This window comes from Centropristis striata, chromosome 4 (genome assembly GCF_030273125.1).
Source record: "Centropristis striata isolate RG_2023a ecotype Rhode Island chromosome 4, C.striata_1.0, whole genome shotgun sequence".
In the NCBI taxonomy this organism is placed as follows: Eukaryota; Metazoa; Chordata; class Actinopteri; order Perciformes; family Serranidae; genus Centropristis; species Centropristis striata.
Window position 1 is genome coordinate 11,772,262 of NC_081520.1, and position 25,762 is coordinate 11,798,023.

A 25,762-nucleotide genomic window follows, 5' to 3' on the forward strand; every position below is an offset into this window, starting at 1 on the left:
AGGCTCCGTTCCCCATTTAATTATTTGAATTAGCGACCTTTCCACAAAATCTGCTAGGCATTTATAGCAGCACATCATTTAATTTCAAGTAAATCATGTGACCTGTAAAATAAAGTCACCAAACATTTCAGTCCAAGTACGACCGGTTCCGTTCAAGTCAAAATATCAACATACACACTGAGGTTTTTTTCCATAAACATTTTATGACATGAGAAATAAATACATCCTCATTTCAATATGAGCAGCTGTTCTTCTGACAGAGAATTATACAAAGAGATTTGCCATGTTATACATCTTAGACTCCAAAGCACAAACAGACCTTACAAATGTTACAAAACTTTAAAGGAGCCGCAACAATCTGAACGGCTCACAAAACACAGGTTTACGATGTTACAAGATTAGAAAAAAAATTAACCATTGACCACAATCCAATCTCCCCGGTGATCAAATCAAACGCTCCTAGGCCTTAGTGATGTAGCCCTCCTTGATGAGGAAATCATAGATTTTGCGTGTCTTGTTGACATCGATTTTGATCAGCGCTCTGGCCTGCGCCAGTCGCAGCCCACCCTGCCGTCTGCACTCATTCAGCAAGGCCTGTTTGTATTCCAGATAGGCCCCCGGCACCAGCCGCACCACCTGGCATAACTTCAGGCACAAAACAAATACAAGGGTTAGTAAGAGACATTTAAACACATATACAATATCTTATTAAAGGCCTCCGCATGCTTCAAACAAAGTCAATGTCGGTTGGTCCACCACTTTGATCCAGGCTGAAATATCCGAACAGCTACTGGACTGATTGTCATGGATTTCTGCATTGATATTCATGATCTGCTGAGGATAAACCCTACTGACTTTAAAATATAAATTAGGCCAATGCTTTAATTTATGAACAACAGTTTCTATTAAAGTCTTAGCAAATTTTGCAAATCGAATCTATTATCACAGAGAGATGTGCAACCCTAGCTGCAGGCTAATCTGTCAGTAAATAGTAGAAGAAGAAGAGACTGTGTTGTAGAGAAAGGAATTTGATTCAAATGGGCAACTTTTAATTGTTCTTTCATGTAAGATCATCTTGACCGGCAGAGTAGAAACTGCAGATCAGTCGTGGGAGTTAAATGTTCACTACGTCAGAACTTATTCAGAAAAATTGATTCCATCTACTCAAGGGAGCATAAAAACTTTTATGTGCATTATTCATAAAGGTTTATCAAATTTATTTTTTTCCATCAAGCTTTTCTAATGCGAATCTTCAAAACATGCATAGAAATTTGTTGATGGAAACACGACTAATAACACTGGTTAAAAATAAACTTCCCCTGGAAAAAATAAACATCTAAGAATCTGTCCCTTTTTGATTAAAAGCTCCGTGTCTCATAAAAGTAGGCGATTTGAGGTGCGGGTGGGGAGTTTCACCCACCCCCCCATGTGTTAAAAATTAACAAATTGCCTTCTGGATACCTGATACAGTGAGACTCTCGCTCTGTGGCGCACTCACAGCTTGTGTAAATCCCACCTGCTCTATTTTTACACCTGCTTTAAAGAGGTGGGAAATTTCATGCTAAACTTAGTTAATTAGCAGAACACATGATAAATAGTTTGTTTATCTGCATGATCCTTTCTTAAAGGCATACAGTATACATTTTGCATTTAGATATAGTGAATGACATAAAAGTACACCTAACTTAATTTGAAGCATGCTGAGGTCTTTCTGTATGACCCTTGAGACAAAGTTACGAGAAAGCGGTACCTCCTTCTCCCGCTCGTTGAGTTTCTCTGTTCCCGGCAGCCCCGTCAGGTTGAGAGGAGGAGCGCTCCGCCTACCTGTTGCTGTGGAGCCGAAATTCAACAACAATCAAACAGACATGCAGCACCTCGGTGTTGGTCCACACTACAAATAACATAATAGCAGGCTGACAACATGCAGTTAATTCGTTTGCTTGGAGGAGACAGGGGAACAAATATTGATGGTGTGCAAATTGTGTAAATATAGCCTTGTGGGAGTGTGCGTCCCATTTTTGCTCCGGAGGTTAAGAAAAGGCAGCTAATTTGAAAGGGAAAAACAGAAAGCATGCATGGGGCCTACTTTTCGAGTGTATTTATGGAGGAGCGTCTGCATTAATGTGGCTGTGCCTGGGGCTATGCCAAGGCGACAGAGAGGAGGGGAACAGAGGGAAAGGTGGAGAGAAGCTTCGTACCTGACACTGTGATTGTTGTGACAGCTGGAGTGATGCCAGCGTCTCTGTAATCACAAAGAAACGTGTTAGCATCCCTACAAGCTTATTTATACACACACACTCGTCCCACTTACACACAGCATTTCTGGGCTTTGTTCACTATTCTCACTCCAGGATCGTCATCCAAAAGAGATGAATCATTGCATTCAAGATTTTTTAAGGTGGAATAATTAGAGGAACTTGGATACCACCCAAAGACAAGGCCCTGGATGACAAAAACAAGAGCAGCGATCATTAAAAAGACTAAAAATACCGAAGAGACTGAGGCTGAAGTGGGATGCACAGTAACATAAACGTCTGCTCTCTTCGTCTCAGCTCGGCTGGTGCTGACGGAGGTCAGCGTCTCCGGGGAGCGCGACTTCACCAGCCCTCCTATTACACCCTCAACAAGCAGGAAGTCTCACATTGCAGCCTGTTTGCTGAGCCACTGCTGGCAGGCTCTGCCATCCTGAATGTACTGCAGCACGTCACACAACATGGTCCGCTTCCTCCGCTCCTCCTCCCGCATTCGCTTCACCCGCTCGTACACCTTGGCACCTAAGAGATTGTCAACAGAGACATCACAAGAAAATAATTTGACAAAAGTTTGTTGTGCTGAAGGATTGGCTCAGGGTAGTGACTAATGCCTTATTTCCTCTGCAAGGTTCGGCTCAAATCACTATTGGTATCAGGTATTTTTCTGTATTTCGTTTTCAACTCCTGTGTTGGCAGTTTAGGTGATCGCCATACTGAAGCTGCGTGAAACTGCTGTGACATCATCTTTAATGTGACAATTCCTGGGTCTTTCATTAGCAACCAAACAGAGAAACATCTGCAATTTTGTCAATTGTACAGCGTAGTGTACGCTGTTGTTTTACTGGTCACCATTACTAAAAATCTCTGTTGAGTGAATAAAAAAATGTTTGATCACAATTTTTTACGATTTCTCTGCTAATTTAACTGCACCTTATAATATCGGCTCAGCTTAATGGGAAGCTCAACTGAGGTACCAAGAAACATTTTTTTTTTGCCAATTGATCATAGCAAGTCGAGCCCAGTAGAGCCATGCTGTACCATGCAGTGAAAATGTGGCCTGTTAGATCGCACTCTAGTTTGTTTTTCCCCTTGGTGCTAATTGTTTATGATCCGAAAGTGATAAACTACCAGGTGAGCAAACAAAGGTGGTGTGAAAGGTAAAAGTGAGGATGGGCAGTTTTCAGGTTTAGTTTTTAATGAATTAGTGAGGCTTAATTTACGGAACTAAATACTTATGCTAAAGGGAATATTCAAGTCTCTTAATAATTCTGCCAGCTATTCTCTGATTCTATGATAGCGCAGCTCAATAAAATATTCAGTTCCTTTGTGTGCCATATATCAACAAACTAGCCAAACATTATGATTCCCCAAAATGATCCAAAGACTTGATACAATCTGCTTCTGCTGACAATAATAATTGAACCATTTCAAAATAAAGACTTCAGCTCTAATCTGAATATAAATATGTTTTTCCTGCTTACGCATGCAACTTTTTAAGCGAAGTTTTGCCGAACAGGAGTGAAAAGGTCAAACTAGACTCACTGCAGAAAGACTTGATCCCTGCTTTTCTGTACTCCTGCAGCCTGCGGATCTCTCTCCTCAGCTCAAACTCCACTGCAAGGAAAAGGAGATGAAGGCAAATCTGAACATATTGTTACACAGACAGTTCCCTGAACTCTGTCTCACACAGCACAAGCACCAGTCTCAACACATCAACACATTGAATAAACACTTTGCAGTTTCATGAGGAGTTCATACAAATGTCAAGCCATCAATATTCATACATGAGCTGTGTGCATGTTGTAGAGCATTATAGATACATTTAAAGGAAAAGTCAAACATTTTGGGAAACTGGCTTATTTGGCTCGGTTTGAGTGATAAACCTTTTGAGAATTATCACCTGATTCTGCGTAACGGAGCTGTATTACGACTTTTAGCTCATTGTATGATGTCCCACCATTAACTCATTTGTTGCCGTGTTATGTTATTCACAAAATCGTTCTTAAACCTCTCTCTAGCCAGATATTTCCCTCAGGAGTAAGTAGAGACCAAAAACAGCAAAAACGTATATAGTATTGCACTTAGATTCATCAGTTGGAAACAGAAACACAACCTCAACTTGTTTTTTGCAGCCCTGAAAGAAGTTGCTGCAGATTTGCAGTGTACAAAAAATCAAAATGCAAAAAAATCACCATTTAACATGGTTTATGTGCCAGGCTATTTCTTGGCTGCAGCTACGAACTTCCTTCCGTCTCTGCTGGCAACTGCTAAGAGCCAACAAATAGTCCGGCACACTACCATCATCTCAACTGCTAATTGTTGGTGGATTTTGTAACTGTTGAACAAAGCCTAGCCAGTCTCTATACTAAGCTAAGATAAGTGGCGGATGGCTGAAGCCTTATAGGACAGTCTTCTCATTTAACTCTCCTGCAAGAACTAAATTAACGTATTTCCCAAAACTGCTTTGAGGAACAACCAAACAAATGATACAATGATCATTTGGAGTAATGTGGGAGAGAATGACCTTCACCATCATAAAGGCTAATAGTGGGAAAACATCTTAACAAAGACAATTCATGGTTTCTCCTTTAATCTGTCACCCATTTGTTCATGCAGATATATACTGAGAAAAACAATAGGAGCTATAAAGCTCCTACAGAGTATTATAGTGAGTGTCAGCTCTTTGTTTAGCCGCCCTGCCCTTAATTATACATAACTTGTCACCGCAACAGGTCGCCGTTAAGTTCTTAAACCTCTCTTTAAACAACCTGCTCAGCACCAAACTACAGACACACACAGTTAGTGACTAGCTGGTGAACAAAGTGAAGTACTTAGCAGCTGAGGAGCCGAAAAACTACTGAGAAAAAGGGGCAGTCTGACATTACATTCCAGCAAAAATAAAAACTAACATCTTTTGAGGCCACAATAATCTGACAAGTCCAGGCAGCTTGACAAATACTGGTTAAATTAATTCTGTTTGTGACTGATTCTCAGAGCTTATCCATGTGTACTCAGCCAGATACTAACGTGCATGACTTTCAATGAATTTGTCATGTTCAATTGGTCCAGCCACTCTGGCGAATCGTCTCATGACATCATACAGCTCCTGCACCTCCTTTGGGTAACATCGCTCCAGCACTAAAAGAGAGAAGAGAGAAGTGAGTGGGAGGAAGAAACAAAAAAATATAACACATAAATATGAAAGAAAAAACCACCCCCTTAACTACTTTTACACATCAATGGTTGATGTGACTTCCACTGCATTTGCGGAAGAAGTGCAGCCTTTTTTCTCTTTTTGTTTGCCTGATTTCCCACAAACTGCACTGTCTAGTCCATCACCAGCTCTGAATCAACACTGGCTTTATATGCATGTCAATATTACTACTATCGATTATCACAGTCATTCTGTGGCTGCACTGCATCATTCATCTCGTGAAGCTGTTACAGAAGCGTTTGCATGAATCTTTATTTTACTCCTGGTATCTTTGAACACTATGCACTAACCATTAGACATATTAAACAGAATCTTACTCCCTCTACATTGTGCATTGTTTTACACTGTTTAAATCAACATTTTTCACTATCTGTATCTGCTGAGCTCAATGAGTTGAGCCTAATAGGTTTATTTATTTGGAGATAATGAATACCACCGTGCACTGGAATGACTCTACTGATATTTATTGAGAGCATTATTTATTTATTTCAAAGTTGACTATAGATATCACAATCCCATCGTTACTGTAAATTATTTTGGTCACAATAATCATGTAGTGAAAACCTGGTACCGTGACAGCCTTAATTAATTGTAAATTACCAATTTTATTCTTTTATTTCTTTATTTTGCTGTCTCGACACCTGCATCCAGGCAAATACCTACTAAACACACACTTACATCTGATTCTAAAAATCTGATTTCTTCCTGAACAATTATTAAACAGCGGTACAGAATTGCATCTTTTTAAAAAGCACTGCTCTTTGTGTGTGATTGTTTACCTCAACATGTAATCATTAATGTTTGACAGGTTGTCTAAAATGGGCCCAGTCAGTGTTCCAAATTTAGTTGTTTTTTTCCCCAATTGTACTAATTCAGAGCCTGGTGTGAGTACACAGAAAGAAAAAAAATGTGTGAAACCATCAGAAAATGCAACCTTGCTGCATTAAAAAGAAGCAGACGTGTATTCACCACCACTTAACTCGCTCTACAAGAAGACACACTCTGAAGAGCTTGTTCTGTTCGTCTCAAAGCATCGCTCGTGTTGCTGAGTAACAGACAAGTGTCAAAGCCAGGGAGGAAAGCTGTTGTGTGGGTGTGAGGAATGGCTATGTGTGTGTGTGTGTGTGTGTGTGTGTGTGTGTGTGTGTGTGTGTGTGTGTGTCGGTCAAGTTCCTTAATCAGACTCCAGCATGTGAACGCTAATGAGCAGCTGCCATCTCGGGCTAAACACATGAAGTCATGCTTTTAAATGAAACAGTGGACATGCAGAAACAATGTTGTGGCTAAGGAGACATCAACACTGGACTTCTGTGTGGTTACACACAAACACTGACTGCAAACAAAGCGACACAGACCTGAATGATTTAATGTAACAAGCCCTTACAGGACTTCAGACAGACTGCTGCTCTAAAACAACAACGCTGGTCAAGCTGCCTCCAGCACTTACTGAGACATGATACTGTGAGCCTCCCGGGCTCCAACACTGCCTCCATTATTGCATGTGACACACACATGAACACACACACACACACACACACTGTAGAGACACACAGTCTTTGACAGTCTCCATGACAACCAGTCTGCAGCTCTACAGCTACTCTGAGTTCCCTTTTGTCTTGAAAGACTGAGGGAGATAAGGGAATGGAGGGGAAAAAAGGGAGGAGGGCTAACTGGAGGCTGGAGGATACATAAATAAAACATGAGGGGAGAACTCTTCAACTCCCAAACCACAGCCAATTTCACAGAGCAACACGTGGAGATATAACGATGGGCTGGGTGGTCGGATGTAGTTGAGAAAAAAAGAGCGAGCGAGAGAGAGAGAGAGCTCCTCACCGTCTGTCTGACCTCTAATGCAAACACCAAAGAGATGCAAAGAAATGCATTACTGAGCTCGCCGAAATCCAACCTGTGACAGGTGGATCAATAAACGAAGCCCCCTGCATTTCAGTCATTATAGCAGCAGCTCTCATTGCACAGGGATCTATCTGAGTGAAGCAATTATGCCGTGCCACACTCCGGTACATGGACTATTCGCAGCCCTGATCGTAAATACGAGCTCTGTCAGTTGCCACACTCCAGCTACCCGAGGGGCCACAGAGGTTAACGGTGGTTATTACACCGGAGTTGTTTGCATGCATCCATAGAAACGTTCAGCAGTGATTTGGCTGCTAGATATCAGATGCCTCCTCCAGCTGCTATGAATACTATCGCAGACGAAGAGGACTTACTCTGGAATTTGCGCAGGTTGATCAGTCCGTGGTCTCGGATTACCCTGAAAGAAAAGGAGATGCAGATTTATTAATATGTGATTTAATATTCTGATTGCTGTCTCTCTGCAACATTAAACCTGGCATTTACCCATATCTTGGTTTATCTTGGCTGTTGCAGTAGAAAAATGTTATCGTGGCATTGAAACCCGCAAAATATATACATCTGTCTTGTACACAGCAGAGAGGTGAAATGTGTTTGAGAGTTTGAGTCAAACTGCTTGAAATATCTAATGTGCTGCCTTTAAAAGTGCATTCTGGGGTTTAGGGGTCAGAGGTCAGGGCCTTGGCCCCTGTCATTAACCTGGACACGACTCTGACAAGCTACAAGCTAACTAAATTAAATATAGGGATCAAGAAACGAGGAAGCACACATGCCTCTCCAGCCAGACATGCCATTCCGCCGCGCTTAGGCAGCACAAACTCATTAAGGTTGATTTAGTGACGGATACATTACAGTGGGGGTCGACTGTGGGTGTTGTGGGTGTCCAAGAATGACAACTAACAGGCTGGAGGAGGAAAAGATTGTCTCTGAAGAGTACCAACTGATTTACACCTTCAAATGCAACGTCTTTATTTTACAGAAAATTAACAAGGTAAACACAGCTGTAATCTTTCCTCTTCAAACTGCTTGTTTTGTTTAACCAAAAATCCAAATCCGACGCTAATTAAATACACTCGTTACAGGGCTCACTTAGCAAAAACCTTTTGCAGTCTAATACAACAGTCCTTCGGTAATATCCTTCCTTCATGAAGGTTATAATGGTAGGAGTCATTTCAGCTGTGTGATTTAAGCTCTAAAGTCAAATGTTCAAGAGCAACAAAAGCATCCCATAAAGTCACTAATGGCAGATTCTGAGCTTTACCTTGAAAAACTGTTTTAAGAGCCATTTAGTCAATAATTACCTTTCTTTGTGAAATCTAAATACACAAAATGACCAAAAATACATATTTTATGGGCTTTTAAACATTTTCTGAGGCCTCCTGCAGTGTGGATGTACTCTTTAGCCACCTGAAACTGGGCAAACTGTCACAGTTAGGCAGGCGCCGGGAAACAGACACATTTCCTCCATTTCTTAATGTATTCAAGGTTTGAATGGAGCTTCCTGCTGCGTCAAAGTTGCACCTGAATGACTCCCTGTGGTTTGTAATGAGAGCCTGAAAAAAAAGCTTAAATATGCAATTATATTCACTCTGCTGAACAATCCGAATCTCCCAGGACATTTGTGTCTTTAAAGTGCTTATAACAAAATAAAATACAATTTAGATTAGAAATTATAAATATATTAGCATTTGAATATTGAATACATTAATGTTAAGAAGGTACGGACAGGGGTTTAAAATTGTTTGCCTTGTAAATTTGAATTCAGTATCAGATGTATTCATTCAACCTGAAAGCATAAAAAGTATCTGTGGGAAAAGAGGCTCCAAAAGGTCAATGGAGAAGCCTACAGTGCCATCTACTGACAGTCAGTGTCATTACATCAATACTGTTTATTCACAATTTAAAGTAGAAGAAAAAAAAGGACCTACTTTTTCCTCCGCTGCCTCTCCTTTAATCTTGAGTGATATATATCAACAACGGAAAGCTTGAGTGCTGAAACAGAACAAGATAAATGAGTACATGTTGTCGTCCACACCTTAACCTTCCATTTTGTCAATAAAAAACAGCAGCGTTGCAGGAATGACTTCCTAAAACCTGGTAATGAGTTTTTGTAAGTCTGGATTCCTCATCTTTAAATCTATGTGTTTTTTGAATGAGATTTTTTTCCAGATGCCTGAAATAGGTTCTGTGCTTAACACAAGCTTAAGGGATTTCAGGCTTTGCTCTCCAACATAAAAACACTCCACTAGAAATTTGAAACTTTTCTTTTACGTCTTAAAAAAAGTGTTTGTTAACAAGTTGCTAAATGAGTCTGCAAAGGTTGTCAGGGACATTAAACATCATTGTGCTGTTGGTGACGTGGAACCAGGCTGATGCTAATTTCTGGTCCACAAAAATATGTCATTCCTGCAACACTGTTTTAAAAAAGTGGACTCACCACGCAGGATGTCCGAATCATCATCCACAAAATCAATGTCTTTTAAATCCCACTCTGCGTAGTTGTCGAACTCCTAGCAAGACAGTGAAAAAAACAATGTTTCATCATCTTGTGGTATCATTTAAGTTCACATGTTCGCACATAGCCGATCAATGATCCCAGATAAGAGTTCTATTCGAAAAGAATGTATGAGTGAAGACAAACAATAGCACATGATTATAAGTTTTTATGACATATAATTAATACAGAAACGTGCACCCCCTCACCTCCATGAAGTCTGCTCTGGCAGGCATGTATCCAGCCATATCCCTAGACAGCACAGAGTCAAACGTGGGACGAGGGGGATCATCGGTGGCTGTAAAATCAAAGAAATATAAATACAGTATATGGACAATAACATTTGATCATATTCATTGAATTATACATGAAAAGACTATCATTTTAAAAGCTTAATCTAACCAAACCAACTAAAATTAAATGTCTTTTGCTCAACCTGTCTGGAGATGTGAGTGCAGAACACCTTTACTGATTCTGTTGGATCTTATTCTTTCTTATTCTGGGGATACTGACGTTTGAAGGGAATAGCGCCCTCTGCAAAGCGAGAGTCTTTCGTTTTCCGGAGGCTGAGCAAGGTGGATGAGAACAGCGGGTTATTGATGAAATTCTTCATATAGTGGCTCTCGCATTCCTCTTTAGTTTTAGTGCGCATCTGATATGCCACATCCTGCCTGCAGGAGAGAAATGGTACAAATAAAAACAGTTAGAGAACAGCAATATCTCAAAGAAAGTTTGACAAAGTATGTGACTAAATCCAATGGGTTATAAATATTCTAAGCATATCACACAGTACAGTGCGCTGTTGGAACATATTCAAGTCATCAAAACTAATAACTGGAAAAGCTTCCCCTTAAGGCCTTGAAGAATGAAATTAAGCCCCTAAATCCTTGTTTAAAGTAAAAGCATATCACACTCTACAGACTTATAGTACTTAGACAGCTTTTGTTAAAAAAACAAACAATGTAATGATGAAAAGAGCTCAAATATCTTAATAAATCATGATACACTGCAACCACTTAGGTACATTTTTTATGCCCCAAAACACAGCTTCATACAGCTTTTTGAGAGTAAAATTCAAGCACTTTCAAGGTAAAACCTAAACCAAAAATGTCCAGACTCTCAAAATCTTTATCTGCCCATCTAAATTAAATAGTTTACAGAATTATTTTCAACAGTGGCACTTTATTTCACCATCTGTTCATATTAACTTTAATGGTGTTTTATTCATGATTATTTGCTGAATAATAACATGAGTAATTGCCTCGATGAGACATCAGATTATGTGGAAAATCAAGTATTTTTCAAGGAGTATATTCAAATTCAAGCATATTTCTGACCATGCAAACATGACAGTTAAAATTAAGCGTTCTCTAAACTTTCACGACTTCGTACGATTCTGTATGTTGAAGTATTTCACTTGTATGTATATTTTTCAACATCACATAAAAAAAATAATATTTATACAATATTGTTCTCGAAAATCTCACACTCTGCATATCAAAAAGGACTACACTTGAATTAAATGAAGAATTGGGAGGATAAAGTCAGACAGGACCATCCATTTTTAAGACTTTAAGGAAAATTAAATTTGATTTGTATTTATTGAGACCATCTAACCAAGAGACTTATGATTCATAAGCTACAATTACAAAGCCCTTACCAGTTTCCAAAACCACAGTCCATAACTGCTTCCAACAGGGCCATCTCCTCCTGTGCCGTCCACCCAGGCTCCAGCACAGGGAAGTCTGACGTCTGTATGGAGAATAAAAGGTGAGGATAAATGTTGAGTGCGTGGTGGCTGTCTGTATGTGTGAGACATTTTTATTATTTTATTTTACTCACCATGATTTCATATTTGTGATCACTCTCATGCTTCTTGTATTCAAATCCCCTGGTGAAACACTGGAATGAAAACAGTAAATTTAAATATGTTAATAAAAAAGAGCTCTAAAAACATTTATGTGCAACATTTGTCCCACACTCACCTGGAGACAGAGTAAGAAGGGTGAGGGTCCACATTCTGCACACTTGATATATGGCTCTGTTAGGTAAGATGAGCAACCTCTGCATGGTGGTTTATCAAATGGATCATCTGAAATGGAAAAGTATTTTATCACAACTGACTCATTTTTTATTATCTTATATTACCCAATGCTAAAGGAGTGCATATTAAAATAATAAATAATTATCCTTCTAACTAATTCCTTACATTAAGATTAATTTTTTAAAGCAATGTTCCATTTACAATACAGATACTATAAAACTACAGATTAAAGGGCTGGGCAATTAATTAAAAAAAATAATTTGAAAAAAATTCAGAAGTAATCTTGCTCATGATGATTTTTTAGATTACTTTCCAATCCACAACATGGACACATCCACGTCGTATGGACACATTCTGGCTTTAGGGAAGACGATACCGAACAACAAGAATTTATTTTCTACTGTTTTAGAGAAGTTGAGCTATACTTTAAAACTCAAATGTGATGTTTTCATTTCAAGCAATGCTTTGATTTCAGTTTGAAATATTCAATAAGTAACCACAAACTAATCTAGCAGTGTTTCCATAATGTATTTAAAAACACAAAGATATGCACTCTTTCATTAGAAAAACTAGTCTAGCTTTAATAGTCTGGTTGATGATGATGATAATGATCTGGTTGAATTCAAAACTGCCCAAACAATCTTCAAAGCCAGAAATAATATGCTACCAAAAAACATACAGGCAATGTTTTCTGAACGGGAGGGAGGGTATAAGCTTAGGGGACAGCTAAACTTCAAGGTCCACCGCACACGCACAACCAAAAAGAGCTTTCGTATCAGCATTTACGGAGTTAAATTGTGGAATAAGTTAAGTGTGGAAGTACAGAAAAGCCAAAACATAAGACAGTTTAAAAACAAATATAAAGACATCATCTTTACAAAGTACAGAAATTTAGAAAAGCCTCTGTAACATGGACATATGTAGACTGTAATTTTGTAATATACATGGTAATTGTATTTATGTTTTTTAATATTTATATATGTATAGTAATTTACAATATACATGTATAGGTATTCACAATGTAATATAAATTGTTTATAGTATATGTATATATATATAATTATTTATAACATTTGTATGTGACTATATTGATTATTCATATATGTATATACTGACCCATTAAGGGGTAGGACTAGATACGTTTTTTTACTTCTTCCTACCTCCTTTCGAGCTTGCATAAAGTGTTTTTTTTTCTTCAATTTTTTTGTTTTTTGTTTTTGTTTTTTATTTATTCATCTATTAATATTTAAACTTGTTTTTTTTTATTGCCTGCATGTTCGAGATAAAGACAATCAATCAATCAATCAATCAATCAATCAATAGTTGAGCATATTTACAGTAGAGACCATGTACATGAACTATGAGGGCAAAAGGTAAATGTTTACTAAGGTAAAATTGACCGTTTTAACAGCAAGGATATTAAGAACCAGTGGGTTGTGTGCACGAGTGGGATAGTTAAGCTCGATAGATAAGAGTGGAAGTTTTTTAGTAGTGCCTTATAAATAAACAATATACAGTGTTGCTTCCTTTATAGAGCCAGGGAAGTCTAGCCCACATTCTGATAGAGATGGCAGTGATGGGTCATGAACCCATCGCCAGTAATAAATCTAACAGCAGAATGATAAATTGTATAATTGTAAGTGGTTTAAGGACAGAGGGAGAAGAATGCATATAAATAATGTCACCATAATCTAAAACGGATAGAAATGTAGCATGCACTATCTGCCTTCTACAGTGCTGAGGATGACATGATTTATTTCTATAAAAGAATGGCAATAGAGGCTTCAGCTTCTTTAAAAGTTCTGCGACATGTAATTGAAATACTGTGTTCAACCTGCCTTGTTTGTAAATTTGTTGGTCAATAAAAATGGAAAAAACAAACAAACCACCGACTAAAAGTGGAGAAACTATCATGTTACCATAGGCTATAATGTAAACTGATCATTAATGGCTCAGTGATTTCTGAAGGCAGCCTGGAGTAAAAGCCGGCTGCTGCAAACCTTCAGTTGTAAACAAACAAACCGCCGCACATAACGGTAGCCTCAATGCTAGCTATGCTAACGCTGCTTATGAAAGCTAAACTAACGTTAGGTCCAACTATCTCACCTTTTAAACAGGACACGTTTGAATAATACCCAACAATAAAGCACGCGCCATGCTGCTTCAGGCAACATAATATATAAAAAAGGCTGACAAATATGTTAAAATGTAAATATAGCTGTATGCTAACACTAGCAAAGCAACGCTAGCTGCAGCTGGGCTAACGTGGCTAATCAACTTGATTAGGAGCGATATAATGTGTGAGTGTACAGCTGCAGCGGTTACATTTTAAAATAACAATCCTATCCACACTTACTTCCAAAAGATGCCAGGCGGTCCATAAGACAATTCTTTAAAAAAACAAACTAATACCAGAATGAATGCTTGCTTCCAATTCTTCTTCTGCTTTAAAGTTTAAAGGTGGCTGCGTCATCTGTGTCGCATTACTGCCATCTTCTGGAGGAGGTTTAAAAGTACATGAATACAAAATCCATCATTATTGCCCTTTGATCCAACCAAACTTGAAATCGGCCAAATTTGTTTCTCCTCTATACGCAATAGTAACCGTAATATACGCTCTTTATCCATATGTAACAACCTTTTGGAATAACCTTATTAATAACCTTAACTGGAAAAATATCTGGAATTTACCTTATTATATATATATATATATATATGTATATATATATATATATATATATATATATATATATATATATATATATATATATATATATATATATACCTAATACCTTATTATAACCTTATTATATATATATATATATATATATATACACATATATATATATATATATATATAATAAGGTACATTCCAGATAATTTTATTATTGATTAGGCTATATATAATCAATAATAAGGTTAAATAAGTATCTTTTAAGATAATTCACAGAATTTACCCATCTAAAGTTTTTATTATTATTATTATTATTATTATTTTTTTTTTACAACGATTTAAGAAAGACATAGACTTAAACTGCTCTTTCTGTGAAAGACACCCTGAAGATGTTTTTCATTTATTTTGGTCTTGCCCTTTCTCAACTAAATTATGGGAAGATATTTTGTAACCTGATTTCTTTTTCGAGTGAACCTCATTGTCCCTGTGCTTTGAACATATACTGTTTGGTTTCACTGACTTTCCTTTTGCAAAAAAAACAAACAATACTATATCATCAATCTCATGATACAGTTAGCCAAATGGCATATCCATAAATGTCGTTACGTTAATCAAAAACCTCTCTTTCTTGTCTTTGAAAATGAAACCAAACAATATATTAAGTCTATTGAGAAATCTACCAACATGAAAGCTATAAAAATTTTGAATTTATGTACACTTTACAATGTTTTTGTATGAAAGCTTGCCTCTGTATTGTTGAAACCTTGGAGGAGGTGGAGATTGCACTCCTTTATTTTGGTCATTATTACCTCTTCTCAGTGGCGGACTTAGACTGTTTGAAGGGCAGGAGTGAAAAAATAAAAGGGCACATTCTGCACAACATTGGGCCCCACCAGCGCGCAAAAGCTATGATGCATTATTTTTGATGAAATAGTCCTCATCCTTGATTTCATTTTTGTAATCGCTGCAGATCATTTTCTTCACTGGGATTCTTTTTCTCACTGTTGCAAGGGCACTTTATCGTGGTTTCTAACTTGGCATCTAATTGTGCTTTTCCACTACGAGTACAGGCATACTATTAATCCGCTTTTTGCTTCGTTATCCATTGCGGATTTTAGTACCACTCGATGTAGCTGTTCGTCATAGCAACGGCACATGAAAGCAACGCCTCTTTCGCATTCCCCATTCGTCGGCTACCAGAGAGAGGCACCATGGCACCAGAAGGGCACTCCTTAAGGCACATTATCAAATTTTTTGCACTAGAGGGCACATCATCATAATTTATTGTATGAAGGGGCACCCTAGAGGGCACCCATTCATTTTTTGCATGTGTAAAGGGCAGCCAATTAGGCACTTCCTCTCGTTTTCACCACTAGAGGGCACTTTAGCACGCTTTTTCAACCATGGAGACATGAGGGGGGGCAGTCGCCCCTCCTGCCCCCCCCCCCCCCCCCCCTGAGTCTGCCACTGCCTCTTCTTTTATTTGTTTCTTATCACAGTACACACACTATTTTGACTTGGATATAAATGTATCCTCCTTGTCTTCCAAGCCATTATTTCAAAAAGGTTGTCAGATAATGGCAATGCAATATATAGTCCCAAGGCTCATTCCAAACAATGCACACACATATGAATATGAAGATAAATAATATGTCTTTAAATCCATAATAGAATAACTAGAGGCAGGTTCCATCGAGTAACAGTGTTTTTAAATGTATCCTACATGGTAACAAAACTGGCTAAATTTATCTTCTAAAATGTGAGCACCCTATCCTTGATTTTAGCTGCTTTGACTTTGTGTTTTCTTTTCCTTCCAAGTAACACTGCTGCTACTGCTTTTTTTCTTAAATTATCTTTCCTTAGTTTATGTTCTAGACCATGGGTCTGCAACCTTTCAGAGCAAAAAAGCCATTGTTGGCCAAAAAAAAACAAGGGGTAAAAATGTTGAAATGGAACTGCAAACCTTATTTTGAGCCTTACAATGAAGATATAACAAAGTCTAAATTGGCCTACCAACAACTAATAGGTCATAATGAACATTTATTGATATGATTTAGTCAGAATGCAACAAGGACCCAATTGTAAATTTGTAATTGGAAGCTAGCCTAGCGAGAGAAAACTCAAAACCTGACCTCAAGTTGGCAAAATTTAGAAGTTATGGCACAGGGCCATGGACTTTTGTAAGCTATGATGCACATTTTAGATGATTTATAATGCCCTATAGAAGCTACACATTTTATAATTGCAGAATACAATACACCTTCGGCCAACAGCATTGATAAATTAAAATTACAATGTAAAGAAATACCCACTTCATTCCATATCCATTTCTTTTGTTACAGCCACAGAGAACCACTGCAGATGGTCTGAAAAGCCACATGAGGCTCCAGAGTCACAGGTTGCCCACCCCTGCTCTAGACATTACACTGGAACCAACAAGAAAACCTAATGGATCAATGGATTTTTATTGAGTAACCCTGCTCAGAAAGACACAGCCCTATGAGCCCATATCAACTGATAGGTACCTCTGGGCTCTTTGTTTCCACAATATTTAGGTGTTGTTCAACCATTGAATGACAAGTCCAGCAGTAGATTTATGTCTTGTGCATGACAAAAAGAAAGAGGCCTGCAGAAAATATGTCATTATGCATTCTACCACAAGGTGGAGATCTTGCATCGCTTCTGTTAAGAAAACAATAAACGCCTTGCAAGTCTCTCTTTGTCTTCCTCTGTGCATCACCACCTGAGCCTTTTACAGGCCAGTGTGTGTTAGGTTGGATAATGGGAAGAAATATTTTTTTACCCCCTCCCCCAGTACAGTCCTGAAAACAACCCACTCTAATGCAATAAATATCTATGATTCCTGATATTTTCCAGTGCCTGTGTCCAGCTTTGGCCCCTGAATGAAACACAACTCCTGCTGCTCAAAGACATCCCTGGTGACCGCACATCAGAGGACCTGGCAATATAAATATCTAAAAACCTTGATACATAAAACTGCAACTCTGCATGCCTCAAAACCACTAAAAGTAAGTGAGAAGGTTTCATATGTGAGTGTGAGATTTGGGTGAAATGACCTTTTTATTCAGTACAGATGTGACATCAGCAGCAAGCTGGAAAACATCTCACACATCAGAGTAATGGTAATGGTAAACTAGGCCCAGCACTTTACAGCTGAAGGTGCAATTAATGACATTTAGGGAGGTACTATACCCCCCTGACTTTCAAATGTTATGACAATTGACACTAAAAATGCATAATGTGCCCTTTATTTTAACAAATACTTTAATTAAGAGCTTTACACACCCATAAAGGGGACACAGTGTGGCTACTAAACCACACATTGGGTTAAATTTGAGTGTTCTCCTTTCCTCTTTTTACCCTGAGCCATCTCTGTGAGGACGATCCACAGTGACAAGTGCGTTCAGATGAGCGTACCCTGTCTCCTGACCCTCTGGGGTTGCCTTAGACCTCTGGGGAGAGACTCAGTCAGCATGAGGAGCCCTGGGCAACACAGATCCATGAGTAACGACAAAGCGGCCTCCCGACAGACTGTGCACAATAAAGGGACGGTTGTACTTTCCCCTCTTGGTGGAGTTTCAGCTTACTGCCAGAACGCAGTTTGTTTAACAATCCTGTGAGAGCGTTATGATTTATTTATCTTTGAAAGAGGAACTTCTCTTTTCTGTGTGACAGTTGGCAGTTTTTAACCTGAACAACCCTCAATGAGACTCACAACTGTAATTTCACAATAAAACTTTATGAACACTCAAACATTACAGCCATGGGAGATTTCTGAACATCTCAATCTGAAATAGTGGACGCTAATATGCTATAACAGCCTCTGCTCTTGTGCTCTGTGCTTCTTGTAGACAAGAACATTTTTGACCCAAACTGCAGGGATTAAGCCACAGCCTTACTCCTTACTCAAGAAATGGTCTTCACCAAACTGTTACCAAAAATTTGGAACCATGCTGTCGTCCAAAGTATTATGTTATTCTGCAGCTTTAAGACTTCCTTAGATTGAATGTAAGAAAACTAAAATATGTGGATGATCCCACAGAGGACAAAGTGGGCTGATGCTTGATGCATCCACAAAGTTGTTTTTTTAAGTAACTTTATCAAGGGTTATAATAGTACACAGTCAGACAACTTAGTTCTAAAATACCATCATAAGATCCCCATTCCCATCTCTTACCTCTCTTACAAATATGGTCACTTTTGCTTCCCTTAAACCAAGAGGACAACTGCCAAAATACAAAAAATTGAGGCTTCAAAACCATAGTCCATCAGTGGGTGACATCATAGTGGATATCTCCACTTTTTTCACATAGTCCATGGCCCGTGTGCATCCCACATTTTCTAGCTTTTTTCCCATTAAACCATTCTGTAGATGAGCTTTTAATGCCCGGCTTGCTACAGTCCAGGAGAATATTGGTTGGTTGGACAGAGTATAAAAGATCCAAACATTTCCTTGTAACAAAACACATCAGCTCATGTCTGTGCGACCGTCCATGCAGAAAGCATAACTGGGGCATAAAAAAATTACTGGCAAGTTGGTGTTATGGTGTGTCAGTGTTCTGAGATGCATATTGTGTGACTTCTATGTCCTGGGTTCAGGTCCAAGGACCCGCCACTGTCTACTGTCAGCAATTTGGTAAAAATGACAAAAAAAACAAACTGAAAACAATTCCTAGCAAGCTGATGTTTGCTGCAGTCCCAATTTGTATGAGGACAGTACTGTAGCCTCCATATGATTTTAATAAAACAGAGTTCTCACTGCAAGCCAATTTGAAATGCCAGGGTCAGCATATGTGGGAGCATACTGTATAAAATCACATCTTGGCAGTGAATGCAGGCAGAATTCATTATCCACATGGAGACTAACAAAGAAAATAATGTCAGCCTCACAAAGTGACATGTGTGCTCCCCTACGACGGCCCCTGCTGCAGCATCACTGCCTGTGGGCCGACAACCTGCTGTCTCTCCAGCCACATGCCACCTCCGCCTACCCAGTGCCTCTCTCGGCTGTACGCCCCGAAAAACCAGGCAAACCCCCAGCCTGCAGGCCGCACGCTGCTCATGTGGATCAAAGACGGAGAACCTTGGGGTTTCTCTGTTATAGACGTGTGCCAGATTATACACCGGCCAAACAAACGCACACACCCCCAACCCATTACATCTTTAAAAACTCCCCCGGTCTCTGCCCACTCCTTTGCCTCTTACCAAAGCACTTCCCAGCTGCTGTGATTTGAATATGAGGGCCCCTCCGAAGAAAAGAGGGCATCTGGCACACGCCTTAGAGGCTAAGAAAAAAAGAGTTAAACTGCTCCTGTCATGGAAATGTTCTCAAACAAGATTAAGGCTCTTTAAAAAAAAAACCCTGAAGAGGTAAAATGGACATATGCCCTTAAATAAGTTCAGACAAAAGGCAACACGAGGAGACACCTGGATAACGTCAATATCCTCACAATGACTGTTTCCTTGAAGTGGTCGTACATGTTAAGAGCTTCGCTTTACTAATTAGACTCGTGAGTGAAGGTCAGCACAGAAAATTATATTTCTTTAGTTTGAAATTAAGGACATGTCAGCAGTAATTGTGTAATCACTCACTAAAGGATGCTTTCAGCTCAGATTTATTAGGCTACCTGCCCCCATCTGCACTAGCGCTAATTAACATACAGTTGCTGTGTTCACAGGAAAAGGTCCAGTTTCTGAATGGAATTAATTTGTTACACATCCAGAAAAACAAGTCTGTTTTGTTTTTACAGTATGTGTCCAGGGAAGACTAAATGTCTTCCCTGGACACATACTGTAAAAACAAAACAGACTTGTTGATGTGTAACAAATTATGATGACATTTTTTTGTGATCTTTTGTGATCTTTTTGCAACTGTTATTTAAAGTAAAACTTTATAGTTTCTTTTTAGTAAAATATAATTCAGAAGTCGTGGCTTGATGTGGGCTTGTAGGAAAGTAGCCTGGTGAACAGGGTTAACAAAGATCTATGAATGCAATTTTAGTTTAATTAAGTCTAGAATTTTAATTCTACATAAATTCCTCATTGGTCCTACACAGGCAGAGCGGTTGATAGATAATAAGGATGCAATGCCTTGTGTGGAGGCACTTTTACATTTTGGTGTGGAGTAATCAGACAACCTCCTTTTATGAAGGGGCGCTCCACCTCCCACTTGGGGCCTAATGATAGTGCCTAGTGCCAAGCAGACATGTAATTAACCCCAAATGACCGTAGATATAACACAAGATGCTTCTGAGTTGCATGATGGGAATCGTAGGAGGTTTTGGAGCTCAACTGTATAAAAGAAGTGGAAGTAGCCACCGTGATGTCACACATTGGATTGTGTTTTGAAGTCTTAAATTTAGTGTTTTGGCTGTCAGAACGTTCTTTTTCTGAAGCCTGACCTGATCATATTTGGACAAGAGACAAGAACTCATGGGCCATCATGGTAGCGACTTGTAGCCACGCACTAAAGCATATCTTGCTCTATTGTCTGTTTTGCTCTAAACTGCAGCATCATTTACAAAATGAACATTGTGCTGTACTGATGGGGATTTGAAACTATTGACTGAGACCTTGAATTCATAATGCCAATGTTTACTGATGTAATAATTTAAGTGAGAAGTGCGGTAACTTTCTCATATACTTCTATACAATAGTACTTCTTTTAGCAGCCAGTGGAGTCGCCCCCTGCTGGTCATCGGTAAGAATGCAGGTTCAAAGCACTTCCCCATCGGCTTCAGCTTTTCAAACCTGGAGGCTGCCCCTACCTTTACAAGGTTTAATAACTAGGTTTATTTCAGGGATTTAAATAAAAACTTATGGGTTTTCATTTCCACGAGTAAGCCTTGTTTTCTTCAACTCTGAAGTGACAAAAACTGAGGTTACCTTTTATTACCACTGTGTGATATTACACAGGGTTAATAATATGCTGAGATTAGCCGTTAATCATAAACTAATCTTTACTGTGTGAGAAGATTTTTATGATACCAAAGCAAACGTGAGCTGCACAGAGAAGTTTACATGCTATCGGATCCTCACGTGGTGCAAAGTGACTCAGGACAGAACTATGTTTCTTCAAACAGAGAGCTCCTGTGTTGATAAAGTCAGATAAGTATGACATTTTTGTCATAGTAAGGAGCAGCTGTTGAACTTAATTTTCCTGTTGGTCGTGTTTGCTACAGTGTTTATTTAAAGGCAAGTAGAAGCTGCGAGGTGTTACAAAGTGTCATATAAATGTCAATAACGATCCAGCATGACTTCCTTCCTTATCTACAAAGTACTCTAGCAGTGTCAGTGTGATGTGAATAAATTAATGAAAACAGATGCCTCCCACACAAATGTGTCATCAGTTTACTTTTGCTGAACGAGAGGTTCACCCTACATATATACCTCCTCCACGTGAGCTCGGTGGATGTCCTCTCCCCACGGCCAAGGTAACACCGAGGAATCAGCATAGTGAGAGTTCAGGCAGGTCAACAAGTGGGTGTGGAATGCAAGTGTTTCCCACGCGGCGTACCTCGACACACAAGCACTGAGAAAACATGTGTCAGGCCTCGGCACGGCAAACTGGAAATCCACGAGGTCTGCACGGGAGTTTTAACCACAGCGTCTGAAGAGACATCCGGTTAACACTCTGGGGAGCAGAAAAACAGCGGTGGAGGAAGTACTCAGATGTAATAATAACATACTCCATTGCAAGTAAAAAATTGCCTTTAAAGTTCAAAATCATAAAGCAGTACTGAAATATTATCTGACTGCTGCCTCCAAGCTGATTAGTTGACTAAATAGATTTGGTCTTAGTTGAATATGATTCCTGTAGTTGATTAGTTGCTTTTTAGATTTTTTCATGGTACATTACTTTTTTTCCCCAAGGAACCTAATTTCCAATTAGCACATCTCTGGTATACACAATATTTAAAGTTATGACTTTACATGATTCTTTGCAGCAAAACTCAGCTTTACAGATCTGTAGATTGTTTCAATAATTCGTCTGCCCTTGAATAAACTTCTTCAGCCAAGGGCAGCCATAGTATTATCAGATAAATGTACTTTAACAGGACAATAAGTAGGATTATCCTAACTTACAACTCACAAAAAGTGTGTAGTGTGGCTTGTGTCTGCACTCTTTTCTTTCTCTTTTGCTGTTTGGGACCTTTTTGGGCGTCAGGCTTCTGGCACTGGGTGTGTAGCTACAGAATGCATAGTGTGAGGGCTGGACTCTATAAAAACTGTATAGCGACCAGATGCCGGATTGTAAGCAAGCCTATACAAGGAAGCTACTAAAATGGTGGGCAAAGCATAAAATGCAAAAATTAGGCAAGGAAAGTCAATAGATCTTCTTGATGAGCCAGGGAGGAGGGGCCTACTTGAAATGTTTTGTCTTTACGAGCTGCAACAGACAAATCCTGCTCATTGTGCCTTTATCATTCTCCTCCTAAAAGTATGCAGGATAGTAGAAGTATAAGGAAACATAGAATGGAAACATTTAAGTAAAACATAAGTAACTTCTAATTGTAGTTAAGTACAGTGTCACTTTCCTCCACCGCAGGAAAAATTAATATGTGGCCAGAGTGGGGAAATATTTAGAGAGCTGAGTGAAAATATTTCTGTGGCTGAAATGCGGAAATGTTGCCTTACACACACAGAGAGACACAGACATAGACGCTGTACCCCACTGAGGCCGAGCTGTGGATGGAAAAAGAGCTCCCCATGTGAACCGCACCGTGTTTCCTATGTACCTCTTACGGCAGAGCGGCTCTACCACAACACTGTCAGAACACATCAGCTGCTGGAGCCCTGATGGCTTCCACACTCGGGCTCTCCCAGTGGCGCCCTGGAGAGACACCACAGGCCTGTTGCTTTAGTCCTGCTCCCAGCAGCCAGTTCAGCCTACCCGGGTCTCAGTACATTGCAGAGGGCTCCCTAACACAATATCCCCCTCGGCTTAATCTGGGGGAAGAATGGTGACGCACATTATGCATTATCTATCGTGGCGTTTGGGAGAATGGACAGAAATAACAGCGAGGGGTCACGCGGGACAATGTAAAAAGTTTTTTTATAAAAGGCTGATCTGTTGTAGCTGGAGCATAAATGGCCTTGAGCCCTGGAGCTTCTATGAGAAGAATAATATCCTCAGAGCGTGACCGGATGACCTCATTGGACACTAAAGACAGACTCGCCTTAATCTATAATGTCTTCTTTCTACAGGGTGGCTAGAAATGTGTCATGTCATCACTATATTCTCCTCTCACAGTGGCATGCAGCATGTCAACAGAGTGAAAGTATTCCTGGTTGTCACCTGCTCTTTCAGAAGTGGAGCAATGAATGGCCGTTAGGGTCAGAGCAGGAATGCCATGACAACAGCATGAGAGACAGAGAGAGAGATAAAGACACATGCATGTTGGTCAGACCTCTCCAGTCTTCTCACACAGCCAGCAGTTCAGGGTTACGACCTGTCCACTTTCTACTACACAGCAGAAACGTATATGAACTCAGCCTGGGTGTCCGCTGTGGGTTTTCTGTGGGCCAGATCACTGGAGGGGATTAGCCAGCTGTTGGGTGGGGGAATTTGAAGGTTTTTCCCAGTTAACAGTTCACGAGAGTACAAAGTGTGCTATTAACAGTCTGATGGTTGTCAGCGGACGCAGAGTAATGACACCAAACAGCAACAGCAGAGGGACGCAGATTACAGCAGACATCACAGCTCAGACAGGGCAAATGGGGTAAAAAGTACATCCCAGTGGGACAGTGAGTGAGAAGCATATGGAGACGCTGAGGACATGCCCCCAACATTTTTTTTCAATGGTTGATTTTGTCCCAATCACATTTTTAAAGAATTGGTTGTTAAAAATGTTCTGAAAAATACAACCAAACCAATTCCCAAAAAGTTGGGATGCTGTGTAAAATGGAGATAAAAACAAAATGATCAAATTCTGAATGTATCTATCTATAAAAACAACAAACGTCTCTCTCTCTGTGTATGTGTGTGTGTGTGTGTGTGTGTGTGTCTAGTTCATATCTTGCTGACCATTAGTCAGACTGACCTAAGATTTTGTGGCTTGCGAATGGCACAAAGGTGTGCATCCTCAATTTTGAAGATTTTTGAATTCATTTTTCAAAATATCATAATTTACACGTGTTGCAGCATTACACTGTTTCTTCTTATTCTTACATTCTTATTCCTATTCCTATTCTTACATGCAATATAGTATATCAGCTAATTGGGTTCATGTTATATACATTTAGTGCAGCATACTGTGTAATGTGCTATCTCAAGATTAGCATGCTAAGCTGATATTTAAGCCCTTTCTACTACATCCCACTTTCACACACAACCTCATTTGGCCATAATTGAAAAATCTACTTAATCTCCCACAATACGAATACATACTTCCTACGGGCACTGCACTAGTATTTTCTAAAAAAATAAAAGTTTCTAATTGAATATATAGAAAAGAAAAACGAATGATCAAATTCTGTTTTATTTATGTTATAGACAACGTCCCAACTTTCTTTTTTAAATTGGGGTTGTAGCTAGCACCAAGAAATGCTCATGGGCTTATACATAAGCATGGTCTAAGAAAATATTTATGTGCACAATAACAAAACATACAATGCAATGTTAATATAGTATAAACAAATACAAATGTATATTATTGTATATTTTTTATATTGTCTCTAAATTAGCCTAGGCTATGTCCTTTTGATGTGCCATTATGTCATTTTTTCTCACCCTTCTTATCTTGTTGCACCAATTTCCCTGTAAATAACATCTCATATGTTGAAGAATGTTTAAAAAAAAAAGTGACTGAAATCTATTAGAAATGTTAAGGGGAAAAAGGTACATAGACTAAACTGAATTTTTGTGCTGATTATAAGAGAAAACATGCTAAATGCTATGTTGTTATGTTTGTATCTTTAGGGCTGCAGTGATTCAATCTTATGTAAAATGAAAAATGCCCATCATAGGTTCTCAGTTCCCAAAGTCATCTTCAAATTGCTTTGAATATGAAAGACAATAGCAGATCTAAAAGAACTGGAACTGGTAACAGAGATTTTTGGGAATTTGGCCTTGACATCCAGTTTTCCACTTTCATGTGGTTCTAAAGTTGGAAGAATAATTTTTATTCCATACTGCCTGGCAGACTCATGTGTGTATTCTGTGTCAGCTTGTTGTAAATCTTCATTGACA

The 25,762-nt window shown here is 39.1% G+C and overlaps 1 protein-coding gene across 1 annotated transcript; it reads right to left on the reverse strand.

The window, feature by feature from the left end:
• Positions 1–8: 8 nt before the first annotated feature.
• tada2a (transcriptional adaptor 2A) lies at positions 9–14,365 on the reverse strand. Its single transcript, XM_059331912.1, has 15 exons — positions 14,233–14,365; positions 11,818–11,924; positions 11,675–11,734; positions 11,493–11,584; positions 10,346–10,503; positions 10,042–10,130; positions 9,776–9,848; positions 9,267–9,330; positions 7,695–7,738; positions 5,280–5,390; positions 3,795–3,866; positions 2,642–2,774; positions 2,199–2,242; positions 1,751–1,830; positions 9–645 (listed from the first exon to the last, which is right to left on the reverse strand). The coding sequence occupies exons 1-15, from the start codon at positions 14,255–14,257 to the stop codon at positions 460–462; spliced, it is 1,338 nt and encodes a 445-aa protein (XP_059187895.1). The 5' UTR covers positions 14,258–14,365; the 3' UTR covers positions 9–459.
• Between the last annotated feature and the right edge of the window lie 11,397 nt (positions 14,366–25,762).